Genomic DNA, 13,543 nt, shown 5'->3' on the forward strand with positions numbered 1-13,543 from the left:
TAATTCACATTTTAAGACTAGATTTTGTAGCTAAGATTATTATATTTGAGTTTTAGCAATTTATATGCCGTGTTATTTTTCATAGCAAAGTTTGTAAATAAATGTTCCAACTCCCTAAAAGATAAGTGTTAGGTAGGTGTATATTTTAGAAAACACAATTATTAGATTGAATTATTTCTTTAGAAAAACTACAACTTAGTCTATGTTTGACATAGTTTCTTTTGATATATAAATAACATTTTTTTCTTCATCATTTTAATAAGAAAGTTGGCTAGTAAATGTAATACAACATCATTTTGCAAGAAACAACTATACATATAGCAACGTAGATTTTGTAATTTTTCTTATTTATAAGTGGTTTGAAAGTTGATTATAGGAATAAAATAACAAATTAGAACGGCATGATCAACTTTTAAGACTAACAGAATACTCTGTCTAATCAATTTGATACAACAACAGTTACATACTTTTGTCATTGAGAAACAAAACTATGGTCCAAAAGATAATGGAAATAATTTATGGAGCTAAATTTCAATTATGTGGAGTATTATATAGCTAAATGCCTAATTCAGGGAAACAGAATGGAGAGATTGAAAAATGTTGGGAGTAGAAACTTTTGTGACCCTAACTAGGGAACTAGGGATTTCAACCAAAACAAATAGCTAGGGAAGATTCAAATTTTTTTTTTTTTTTTTTGAAGATGGGAAGATTCAATAGTTCAACAAAAAAAAAAAAAAAAAAAGATGAGAAGATTCAAGTATGGGACCTAGTAACGAAACGGCTAGGGTAACACCCATTTTGTGGTGATGGAATTATTATAGGCATGAGATAGAGATGTGGTGAGCAAATGTCATAAGATGGCAGTTCAACAAAAAAAAAAAAAAAAAAATGTCATAAGATGGCTTAGACAACACCCACTTTTTTCCACTACTCAAATCATATACTAGTATTACTAGTAGTATAATACTCCTTTCATCAAAAAAAAAAGAAAAAAAAGAGTAGTAGTATAATACTCCTAACAGTGACCGTCCCCCTTCTTAAATGAATTACCTGTTTTTTGTCTGCTTATTGTGAAATGAAATACAGTGGGCAGCAAAGGCCCAAATTATAATAACTATGGTGGTCTTATCTAACAAGCAGGAACCAACCCCATTTGACCACCAATATCATCTCCATTTCAATATGAGTTAATTCTTATTTGGCCCCCCTACTTTGTAACCAGTTTCTTTTTATGGCCCTCTTTTTTCGTAAATTCAAATATGGCCTCATTTTCTTAACACCGTTAGTCAACTTTTATGGTTAATCTTTTTGTTTCCATTGTTACCCTTGTTTATAAAAGAGATTTTGAAAATTCAAATTTGACCCCCTTAAAAAATGGGTTGATTCCCAAAAAACTTAAGTTGTTTAGAAAAAAATTAGGGGTCAAAACAGATTTTTTTTAAAAAAACCAAACACACTTCTCTCACCTCCATGTCATCACTAATCTGCCCACGTCATCAGTAACCTGCCACCTCACCATCTTCTCCGTCAATGGTCGCCGGGCGGCAAAAATTCCGGCGACCATTTTTTTTTTTCTTCTTCTCTTCTTCTTCTTATATCTTCTTTCTCTCTCTTCTTTCTCTTTCTTCTTTATTCTCTATCTCTCTCTCTCCCTCCTTTCTACTCTCTTTCTTTCTCTCTCTAATGCTCCGGCGAAGGGGTCCAGAGAGAATAAAGAAGAAAGAGAAAGAAGAGAGAGAAAGAAGAAGAAAAAAAAATAAGATGGTCGCCGGAACTTTCGTCGGCCGGCGACCATTGCCGGAGAAGATGGTGAGGTGGCAGGTGAGTGATAACGTGGCCATATTGGTGATGACATGGAGGTGAGAGAAGTGTGTTTGGTATTTTTAAAAGAAATTATGTTTTGACCCCTAATTTTTTTCTAAACAACTTTAATTTGTTGGAAATCAACTCATTTTTTAAGGGGGTCAAATTTGAATTCCAAAATCTCTTTTATAAACAAGGGTAATAATGAAAACAAAAAGATTAACCATAAAAGTTGACTGACGGTGTTAAGAAAAGGGAGCCATATTTGAATTTACGAAAAAAAAAGGGCGATAAAGGAAGCTGGTCACAAAGTAGGGGGCCAAATAGGAATCAACTCTTTCCATATTCATACTGTCTATCCATAAACTTCATCCTCTATTTTTTACCAAAAAATTTATTTTCTTTTTTTTTTGCAAGACCAAAAAATGTTGATACTGCAGCTAACCTTTCCTTATAAATAAGGACTACTTTGTGTTTAACAATAAATTAAGAATAATTAGTCCAACTATTATATTGCAATATGAAAAGCTAGCATCTTTCATCAAAAAAAAAAATATATGAAAAGCTAGCCTTGTATTAGAAAAAATGAGTGAAAAACCCAAAAATCTAGACCCTAATAGGAAAAAAACCTACTAAAAAATAATAATGTCAAAAAGACCCATTTTTTGAACACTTTTCAAAATGTTTACAACATATGTAATTATGTTGTTAACAAGACAACATATTTTTTTGGAGGGTAAAATTGTATTTTTCGAGAGCAAACCAAGAATTGTTCAGAAATGTTCAAAATTGTTTTTGACGTTGATTTGGATGGAAAATTTCATTTTGGAGGGTAAAATTGTATTTTTACCTACTGGGTTTTTTCCTCATTATTATTTAGTATTGGGCCTGATTCTCTTTAACTTTCCCATTTTGGGCCTTATAATTACCGGCCCCTTGTATTATATTGGTTTTAGGCAAGAATTAGTAGTTCTTTTTAGGTCGGCATCCAATGTTTTAATTATGCTATATTAAGAAGCCATTGAACTTTTGTTTTTAATAATTGCTTTTCCTCCTTTGTCCCCTTTTTGTTTTCACTTTGGGTGTTCTTTCTTCGTCAGACTTTACCAACTGTTTCAGTCAAGTAATTCAATATGGAAATACAAAATAAACATTTTACTTATCTCTCGATGGTCTACTATAAACTTTCAAGAAAGTGAATTGAACTAGATATTCTATTTTTTCAACGTGTGTTGGCCAAAGACTAACCAAAATTCATAAATTCTAAAAAAAACACTGTGACTTGATCACATAAACAAATTCAATACTTGTTTTTCATAAAAATCATTTTTCAGTTCATATGTTTCATATTAGGCCGTCTATGGGGACAATTATATATCTATTTGTTGAAATAATCCGAATATAGGTTGTTCTTATATTTAATTACTCTTTTTTAAGGCGCTTATAATTAATTACTTGTTACAATATAGACAAATACTAAGTTGTATTTTAGTGAGGCTTGGCACATCAACTACCAAAGAATAAAGATGTACATTTATACATATTTCATCGTAAACACAATATATCTAACGGTCTATTTATATTGTCAAAGTAAAAAAGTCTTAGGTAACGTTATATTCAACTGTCACGGGTTGCGTGGCATTTTATTATCTTACTACAGGTAGCAGGACATCGAACACTTTATAAAATGAATAAACCAAAGAAGTGTTGATTGGTGCAAAAAGGTTATCAACTCAACCACTCCACTATTGCGTATATTTATACACCTAATAAACATCTAATTTCATATTTTAACAAAAATAATACTCCTAGTAAAATAAAAAGAGGCAATTGCCGGCGGCGGCGGTGGTAAACATAAACAAAGTTGGTTTGGTTGTTGTTTACCAAGCCAAGGGTGGGTCATGGGTGGTCTGATACTCTGATAGATTCATCGGATTCGGATCGAGTGGTTTATAGCTTCTTTCTTTCTTGACCAGTTGGATGATTTTTTAACAAGACAACTTCTTCTGACTATTATCAAACTAGTTTCTTCTTCTTCTTCTTCTTCTTCTTCTTTACTCACCTTACCAATTACACACACAAAAATCGAATTTTCTTCTTTAATTCGCAATCCGACAATCTATCTATCTATCTATCCATTTTCTTCTTCTTCTTCTTCTTCTGTCTTCAGTTTCAAGAATCGAATTTCACTTTGGTTCTTCTTCTTTTTGGTTTTCTGATTGATTAATACTCCAGTATTCATTTTGTTCGTTAATGGCGGTATCTCCTAAATTTTTTCCACCAAGAAAGCGCAGACCATCTCCAGGTTCATTCATCTCTCCTAATTTATCAGATATGAAACTTGTTAGATCTCTTCTACTTCTATCTCAAGATATCTCTTCTTTAAAACCGATTCAATTTCTCCTCAAAAAAGCTTCATCTTCAATCATCCGGAAAGCCAGACTTCTCGTTATCTTATTTGAAGAAATTCTCAGAAATGAAATCTCTCGTCTTCTCCTTCTTCTTCCTCGTTCAGCTCTCCTTTGTTTCGAAGAGATTTATATCGTTTTACAACGAATCAAGACATTATTGGAAGATTGTTCGAATGGAAGCAAGATGTGGATTCTAATTCAGCACGAATCTGTTTCCGATAGCTTTCACGAACTCACCGTCGAATTATCAACTCTCTTAGATATATTCCCCTTGACTGAATTTAATCTCACCCAAGATGTCAATGAATTGGTAATTCTAATCAGAAAGCAATGTTGGGAGAGGAAATCATTCACCGATTCAACTGTCAAGGCTCTCCGATATCAAGTTTTAAAGCTTCTAGATCAGATCAAGAATGAAATCGTTCCCGATCATTCCAAACTCAGCGAGATTTTTCATAAATTAGGGTTACGCGATTCGACTAGTTGCAGAGATGAGATTGAAAGTTTAGAAGAAGAAGTTCAGAATCAGGTATGTGAGAAATCAACAGTCGAGATAATCGCTTTGATAGGACTCGTTCGTTATGCAAAATGCGTTCTCTACGGTGGTGGTGCGTCAACGCCTCTATCTGAATCTTCCTCTAAATTTCAGGCGACGGAGTTAACTTTTCCGGACGATTTTCGTTGTCCGATCTCCCTCGACCTGATGACGGATCCGGTTGTCGTTTCAACTGGACAAACGTACGATCGGAGTTCAATCAGCCATTGGATCGATTCCGGACACGAAACTTGCCCTAAAACAGGACAACAACTGGTTCATCCCAACCTGGTTCCTAACCGAGCGATGAAGAATCTAATTGCTCTTTGGTGCCGTGAGAATAAAATTCCATTTGAATCGACGGAAACAAACGATAAAGTAAACAGATTTACAGTTCAGAAAACAGCGATTGAAGCAACAAGGATGACTGCTTACTTTCTTGTGAACAAACTTTCCGTTTCCCAATTATCTGAAACGGCTAACCGTGTGATTTACGAGCTACGGTTACTCGCCAAAACCGATTCAGATAACCGAGCCTGTATTGCTGAAGCAGGAGCAATCCCGAAGTTAGTTGGTTATTTAGGCTCGGACAATCCACAGTTACAAGTTAACGCCGTTACGACGATCCTCAACCTTTCAATCTACGAAGGAAATAAAACGAGAATCATGGAGTGTCCCGACGCCTTAGATGGCGTTCTCGAGGTGTTGAGATCGGGTGCCACGTGGGAAGCCAAAGAGAATGCCGCTGCGACGATTTTCAGTTTATCTGCTGTGCCTGAGTACAGGAAGAAGCTATGGAGGAAGGCACGTGTCGTAAAGGGACTTGTGGAGCTCGCGAAGGTGGGGCCTGTAAGTTCCAAGAAGGATGCTTTGGTGGCTATCTTGAATTTGGCGGGAGACAGGGAGGCGGTAGGAAGGTTGATTGAAGGAGGGGTGGTGGAGATGGCTGTGGATGTGGCTGAGGTGTTGCCGGAAGAAGCGGTTGCGATACTAGCAACGGTGGCAAAGAGAGGGGGAGCTGTGGCAGTAGCAGGAGCTAGTGGGGCAGTAAGGAAATTGGCTGAAGTATTAAGAGATGGTCCAGAGACAGCTAAAGAAAGTGCGGCTGCTGGACTAGTATCAGTTTGTCGAAGAGGGGGTGTGGAAGTGATTGCGGAATTGGTTTCGACGCCTGGAATTGAAAGGACCATATGGGAAATAATGGGGACGGGTACGGTGAGAGCAAGGAGAAAAGGAGCTTCGCTTTTGAGGATTCTTAGAAGATGGGCGGTTGGAGTAGAAGATCAAACGGTAAGATCTTCTTCAACTGATGGTAGTGTTTTATGAAGAAATTTGAACAGTTTATCATTTGAAAAGAAAAAAGAGAGGACAAAATGGATTCTCTCAATAATACTTGTGTTTTTTGGAGGGTGGGGGGGAGAATTTCAATTTGTAAATAACTCTTGAAGGGGAGTGTGTGTTTTCCCATTCTGTTATTTTTGTTATTTTCTACTTTTGAAAAGAAGTTGATTTTTTCATCAAAAAAAAAGATGTAAATGAGAGAAGTTGTTCAAAATGAAATCTTGAAACTTCCTTTTAATGGTGCAGTTAAGAGGGAAAGTGACATAAAGGGAGAAAGTAGTCTCAATTTGGATGACCATATTTGTCTTCTCACTAATTGTCTAGGAAAGAGATATACACAGACAGAAGGGGAATTGGTTGACGGCCTCAGTTTGATTGTTCAAAGGGAGGGCGAGTTTGCTTACAGGGGAAGGCCGCCCCGCCATGACTCTGTCAAATTATTTACTACTACTAGTAAAAATAGCTTTCTAACATTGCAGAAGTGGTTTAGCCCACCTGAAATGGGTCCAAATAAAGTTAGATTAATAGTAGTAGACAGCCCTCTTAACAGGTTGGTGACTAGGAAGGCCTAATCTTTTTCATGGAAATTTGAAGCAAAATACACACTCAGCTCCTCCCTCGGAATACACTACTACACGACCCACCTCTTACTTCACTTTTTTTTTTTGGCCTTCAAACGGAACGACTCATGCATATTGTACCAAGTTGCATTTCTGGATTGATTTTTCGTCTGAAACAACCTTGGCCTACAAATAGTTCACATTATGAGTCTGGTTCCGTCTTCTAAGATCGGGGTAAAATGGGGATGAGAAGTGTAAATATAAGCTAATAAGCCCTTCCCTACTCCTTCCCTCACACTAATTAAGTAGATCCTCTTTCAACAAAAAAAGTAAGTAGATCCAACTCTTCTTATGGAGTAATTCACAACCATATATTATATTCCTCTCTCTCTCTCTCTCTCTCTCTCTCTCTGATCAGACTCTCTCCTGAGCTTTGAACAACAAGTAGTAGTAGTAGTAGTAGTAGTAGTAGTAGTTCATAAATTAATATAATTCAACTGATAATATGATTTGCAATTCTCTTGGTCAGACATCTAAAATTTACAGTCTGCTACTCTTTTATATTATATAGATATAGATATAGATAGATGGGCTTTAAACCACGGTTTCACCGAAGAAGCTCAAGTTCTACATGATTCTAGTACTAATCGGCCATACTTGTTTTTTCTTGGAAAAAAGTCCAAAGATTGTTTATAGGCCATTTCCTTTCACATGCTTTTTTCTCTCTACTTTTGAAGAACAAGGTGAGGAAGAAAGAAAGAGAAAAAAATGAATGATTTTTTGTACCAAATAGTGTTCTGTAATTCTTCTTCATATTCGGGTAGAGTTCTGTGGATAAAGCCCAAAGTTTTTATTTTGGGTTTTTGTTGTTACCATGAGAGGAGAGTTTTTACCAAGTTTAGTCGCCTTATAGAATAAAAGATCTTTCAGAGAAATACTCTTTGTATAGACAGAAAAGTCAGGATCAAGACTGTCTACTAAATGAAACGGGAAGTTCTATACGCGCCCCCACATAAGTGAAATCTTTTCGTGCAAATGGGCCGTCTATAGCAGTAATGCAGGCACACCTATTGAACTCTCCAATGAAGATGGACAACTCTTTGGTTGGAAAAAAAAATGGGCTACAACCCTTTCTTTTTTGGGGGATTGGGTGAACCGTCCAAAACCAGGGAGTAAATAGGATTCCCATCCTGGGTTGCCAATAAATGAAAGCCAGGTCCAAATAGTCAGAGGCCCACGCGAAAGTACCGTAACGTCCTTGTTTTTTCATCAAATTTACGGAATCTGCCACCCAGAAAAATTACGGAATTGCCACCCTGAAAAATCACGGGATTTACTTTCTCTCTCTCTACTCTGCGTTTTACTTTCTCTCTCTACTCTTTTACTTTCTCTCTCTAAATCTCCTTCCTGATTTATTTCTCTTTTCTTATTTAACCAAATCCTAATTTCACTCCCAATTTAATCAAATTCTAACTAACTTAGATTTTTTCTCTCTCCAAATTTAACCAATCTCAACAAATATTTCCAGATTGGTTCAAAATTCTTTGTTTTTTAAGATTTGTTTCTTATCTCAAATTTTGAATTTTTCCAGATTGGTTCAAATTTCGAATTTTTCAAGATTGGTTCAAATTTCGAGTTTTTTTAGATTGGTTCAAATTTCGAATTTTTCTCTGGTAAATTATTTTATTTATTGGGAATTTTCTTGGTAAATTTTTTTGTTTACCGGAAATTACTTTATTTACTGGGAATTTTCTTGTGTACTAGACACTTTTGTACCGGGAAATTTTCTTGTGTACCGGAAATTATTTTATTTACTAGGAATTTTCTTTTGTACTAGACACTTTTGTAATGTAAATGTTCTTGTTTACCGGGAATTTTTGTATTTACTGGGAATTGTATTGTGTAATAGACACTTTTCGAACTGGGAATTAAATTATGTACCGGGAATTGTTTTGTATATTACCAATTGGGTTATGTACTAGCCATTTTTGTAGTAGGAAATTTTCTTATGTTCTGGAAATTTTATTGTTTACAGAGAAAGTGTAAAATAAAATGAAAATATTTGATTCAAAAGGTAAAAAATCTAGAGAGAAATATGATAAAGAGAGAAGGAAAATCTAGAGATAAATCTAAAATTTGAAAATGAAATCCATCCAAATAAAACTTTAAGATTTAAAAAAAACCTTCCGAAAAGAGAGATAAATTTACCGTAAATTTATGAGAGAAATTAGGGGGAGAGATAAATCTAGAAAGATAAAGATCTTGGCGAAAATCAGTAGGCGGAAAACAGGGCTCAATAGGAAAAATTTGAGAGATAATGGAGGAGAAAAGCATGGAAATTTTAGAGAGAGAAAGAAACGGAAAGAGGGAAGGGACGAAAGTAGTGATTTAGAGAGAGAAAGAAAACGAAAAGACAGAGTTTGCTGGACGAGATCCAAGGGGAGAAAAAAATAAAAACCAGGGAATAATGAGTTGTCCCTGACATTTGGACCTGCACTCAATATTTTGGCAAGTTTGGATTTCTTTTTGTTTTACCCCCCAAAAATTGGACTGTTTACTCAAAAATCCTTCTTTTTTTTTTTTTTTTTTTTTAGAAACAACTCATATTCATAAACACCCTCAAATCCCTATTAGGAAGTTGGAGTAACTCCAAAATCTCCAAAAAATCAACTACTCCAATATTTGAATTGTTGATTGTGGGCCCATCTTTACTTCAAAAGTCTCAAACTTGTGGAAATCTTGTCACCTTTGTTTGTGGTACCAACTCATGCCATCTAGCCTAGCTATTTATACCTAAAGTTTTCGAGTCTCAAAGTTTTCAACCATGTAAAGTTATGAACAATCCAAACATAAGTCTTCATAAAATAACAAGAGAAAATATAAATAAACCGAGGAAGTGAGTGAGAAAGAGCATTTATTAGAGAGAGTTCCATTATCCTTTTATTTTCCTTTCTAGCTAACTAGTAGAGAAAATGAGCAGGAAGAAGTATAAGTTTAGATTTGCAGATATGATGCCTAATGCTTGGTTTTACAAGCTCAACAACAACTCCTCCTCCTCCCACCACCCAATCATCATAAAAAACCACCACCATCAACTCTTCTCAACAATTTCATCCCCAAATCATCCAACTATTATAACCCAATCTGCTGCTAGAACTTCTTACTATTACACTAGACAACAAGTACCCACCTTCATACCAGATCATAATCCACCACCACCAATACTTCACACTTCACCCACAAACCCAAAACCCTCTGAAGAAACCCATTCCCATCCAGACGATGAACCACCAAGAAAATCTTTTGAAAAAACAAGGTCTACCAAGAGAAGAACAACTACATCTTCCTTCTCTTCTCCTTCTTCATCTTCTTCTTCTTCTTCTTCCTTTCTTGTTGCCTCCTCTGTTTCAGATGGTTGTAGTTTCCGATCCACTCTTGAATCCGTATCGACCAAGTCCAATTCCACTCCTGACTACTCTGGTTCATGTTCTAGCCCTTCTTCTGTTGCTGATGAAAATTCCAACAAGAAAATCAATGTATTCGATTGTCTTTCTGAACTTGGTCAACTTCCCCAAATTATAACAAAACCAGACAAATTTAGCCTAAAAAAGACCAAGGAAACAACAGAACCCACTAAAATCAGGACAACTTCTTCAGCTAAATCAGTTGAGAAAAATGTTGATCATGGGTCACTCTCTGTCAAGATTGTACAACAAGATAGAGTGAAAAAACCTGGTACTCTGCCCCGAAGATCATTTCATTCTTCGAATTCTCCCGGCTTAAAACTTCGATCAAATTCTCCAAGAATTGTGACCAGGAAAAGTAATACTATTCAAGACAGGAGGAGGAAGATGATAACAACAACAACCAAACAGTCGAGGATCTCATCGAGTGAGAGAAGAAAGAAGAATCATTCCGACAGTTTCGCTATCATTAAATCGTCATATAATCCTCAAGAAGATTTTAGAGAGTCAATGGAAGAGATGATTATAGAGAACAATCTAAGAACATCAAGTGATTTAGAAGAGCTTCTAGCTAGTTATCTTTCACTGAATTCAGACGAATACCACGACATTATTGTCAAGGTGTTTAGACATGTATGGTTTGATCTTATTGACAATAGTTAGTTTTATGTTGTGAAAAACCATTTGGTTGGTTTCTAATTAACAATAGTAGTATTAATCATATGTCCATGAATTCACTTGTGTTAGCTAAAAGAAGTACTAACTCTGTTTTATATCTTCAAATGCTAATAGATCATTGGAACTTCAATCAAACTGAATGTTTCTTAGAATTCAATTTGGATGTTTCACTTGATTGAATTATGGAAATGGGCTCTCCTCAAACCCGCGTCGATTTCTGAGTAACCCAGTCGGATCGTTTAATTCAAACGCAAGTTATGAACACAAGTTTCACGTTTAAACCTCACCCCTATGAGTAAGGAAAATGTATATGCAAATTAATTTTTCTTGTGAAACGCATGTGAGTGACTTTCTGGAAACTCGCTTCGGGTCTCCCAAATCTAAGCTTGTGCCATGCATTCATCGTATTGTAATGAAGAAATTTGAATGAATAGGGTGGTGTATTAATTGAAGTTGGGTGTATTAAAATTCCTTTATTTTGTTCTCTAGTTATAAGGAACAAGATCCAAAAATGACAAATCTTTGTGGTCACCTAGGACCCACCCACCCACCCACCCTAGGTTGGACATTTTGCTAATAAGTAATTTTTCAAAGATTTCAAACTAAAGAAGACATAAGGAGGAGGAGGATATTGGAAAGAAATTTCCCTTTCTAGTACAAACATAAGAAATATCATCTTTTCTTGTTTGGGCTCAAGATTGAGAAGCAAGCAATAATAGAGACAGGACTGTAGACAAAAAAAACAAGAACCAAGAAACAACAGAAAACAAGAAAAGAAAAGAAAGAAAGAAAGATGGGGGGGTGTGGTGAGTGGAAAAAGAAAGATTTGTCAAAAGCTGTTGGGATTTCTGACTCAAATTAAGTAAGAGTACTAAATTAGAAAGAGTGAACAATAAAAAGCTTATTCACAATTCAAATTTTTTGATTGAGCTTATTAAAAAAGTTACTTTGATCTTAAAATTTCAAAGTGTTATTGTCCTCCAGTGTTGTGCTGTGCTGTGTGAGAATGAATGAATGAATGAAAAGAAGAGCCTTTAGATTCATCAAAAGTGTATTAAACTCATCATTTCGTTTCATCACGTCTTAAACCCAATTGCTATAACCTAATAAGGGTGTGATTAACAATGTTGACTAATTTAAGAATATTTAGAAATCTGGGCTGATGATCATTTACTATCATATTATTATTATTATCATTTTTTTTATATATGCATTTCAATTAAATAATCAAAGTGTCACTTACCAAGTTAAAACGTGTATCATTCATTCATTATAAAGTACTCCATGAAAAAACAAAACGAGCAACTGATGTAAATAAGCACAAGTTTGAAAAAGAAAAGTAGCGCGGTTGAAAGCATGTGAGTATGTAAATATGTAACGTAGCACTCCAATGTTGTTGCCTAGAAAATCAATTAGAAATATGTAATTTATAGTAGTATACTAGTATACATGTACTAGTAGTAGGATCTACTACTAATTATCATGTGAAGGGAGAGACAGAGAATAGTTTTGGGGGTGCCTGTATAGCATTATGAAATTGAAGTGAGTTGGGCCTCTGAGTCGAGTGAGAAGAAAGTCAGTTTCTACCCAACAACTAACAGTCAGTAAGTCTCTGTCTCTCTCTCCTTGAGAAAGTGTACGGTAGCTACCAGTCCAGTAAGTAGGTGGAGTAAGAATAATGCGTACACCGTAGTCCCAGACCAGTTTATTAGACCTAACAACTACCCTTCAAACCTTCTTTCAACAAAAAAAAAAAAAAAAAAAACTACCCTTCAAACCTTTCAAAAAAAAAAAAAAACTACCCTTCAAACAAACAACAAAACACTCCATACTGTTGGGATTTCTTTGGGAAAGTATATCCTCCTAGCTAACAAAATCTATCTATCTATCTATTAGGTTATTCAACTATCAGTCATAAAAATTTCATACCAGTACCATGTCTCTCTTTGTTTTTCTTTTTTTCAAGTAAAGGGTAGCAGCATTTCAACAAAAAAAAAAAAAAAAGTAAAGGGTAGCAGCAGAGTAACATAAAAACAAAACATTCATTAGTAAATGATACAGAAAATTAGGAGTATGAAATAATTCAGTATCCAACAACAAAACATATGGTTGGGTAATTGATGAATTATCCATGGGTGTGGTTATGTGTCTGGATTGTGTGTGTGTCAGAGTAACAAAAGTTGACCTAACTAAACATATAGGATGATTATTTATCCTATATGCTCTAAAAACCCCCCCTACTTGTCATCCCCACCTGTACAAAGTATAAACAAATCCAAACTATACTAGGTTTACTTGACCTTTTATCGAAAAACTTCAAACACACCGTAATCTGATAATTCATATATCATTGACAATACAAACACGTTATGTATGATAAAATCTCGATTATGATAGAAGTACGCTACAGACACATAATGTCCAAAAAAAATAGTGAATGTAAATGATTCAAAGAAAATAAACTGTAAGTGTTTATGCGTAATAGTTGCGTTTCAGTTAGAAGTTTCATAGACAAAATTTCACATAAAACTTTTTTGAATGTTTATGAAGGTGGAGTTGAATGAAAAAATACTTCTCTCTTTTTGTTTATGAAATATAACCAACTCAAAACCAGTCCATTTCTCAAATTTTAGTCTCGTTCCTCTTGTGTTGTCACCTTACTTCTAAGTACAAGCAGATGTAACTTTCAGTAAAAAAACAAAAAGATGAAACACACACTACATCTTTATGTACAAACAAAACAGATAAAAA

General features: G+C 35.0%; 2 protein-coding genes across 2 annotated transcripts; both read left to right on the top strand.

The window, feature by feature from the left end:
* The first annotated feature begins 3,525 nt into the window (after window positions 1-3,525).
* On the top strand, window positions 3,526-6,328 carry SAUR21 (ARM repeat superfamily protein). The gene has a single exon (XM_086632390.1). It carries the CDS (start codon window positions 4,057-4,059, stop codon window positions 6,073-6,075), a length of 2,019 nt encoding a protein of 672 aa, XP_086488516.1. The 5' UTR covers window positions 3,526-4,056; the 3' UTR covers window positions 6,076-6,328.
* A 3,159-nt stretch (window positions 6,329-9,487) lies between these two features.
* LOC147546805 (uncharacterized) lies at window positions 9,488-10,927 on the top strand. The gene has a single exon (XM_086632392.1). The coding sequence runs from the start codon at window positions 9,623-9,625 to the stop codon at window positions 10,775-10,777; it is 1,155 nt and encodes a 384-aa protein (XP_086488518.1). The 5' UTR covers window positions 9,488-9,622; the 3' UTR covers window positions 10,778-10,927.
* The last annotated feature ends 2,616 nt before the right edge of the window (window positions 10,928-13,543 follow it).

The sequence above is a fragment of the Eschscholzia californica genome, unplaced genomic scaffold, assembly GCF_041429995.1.
Source record: "Eschscholzia californica isolate CP2 unplaced genomic scaffold, dmEscCali1.0.p SCAF_4, whole genome shotgun sequence".
Taxonomy (NCBI): Eukaryota; Viridiplantae; Streptophyta; class Magnoliopsida; order Ranunculales; family Papaveraceae; genus Eschscholzia; species Eschscholzia californica.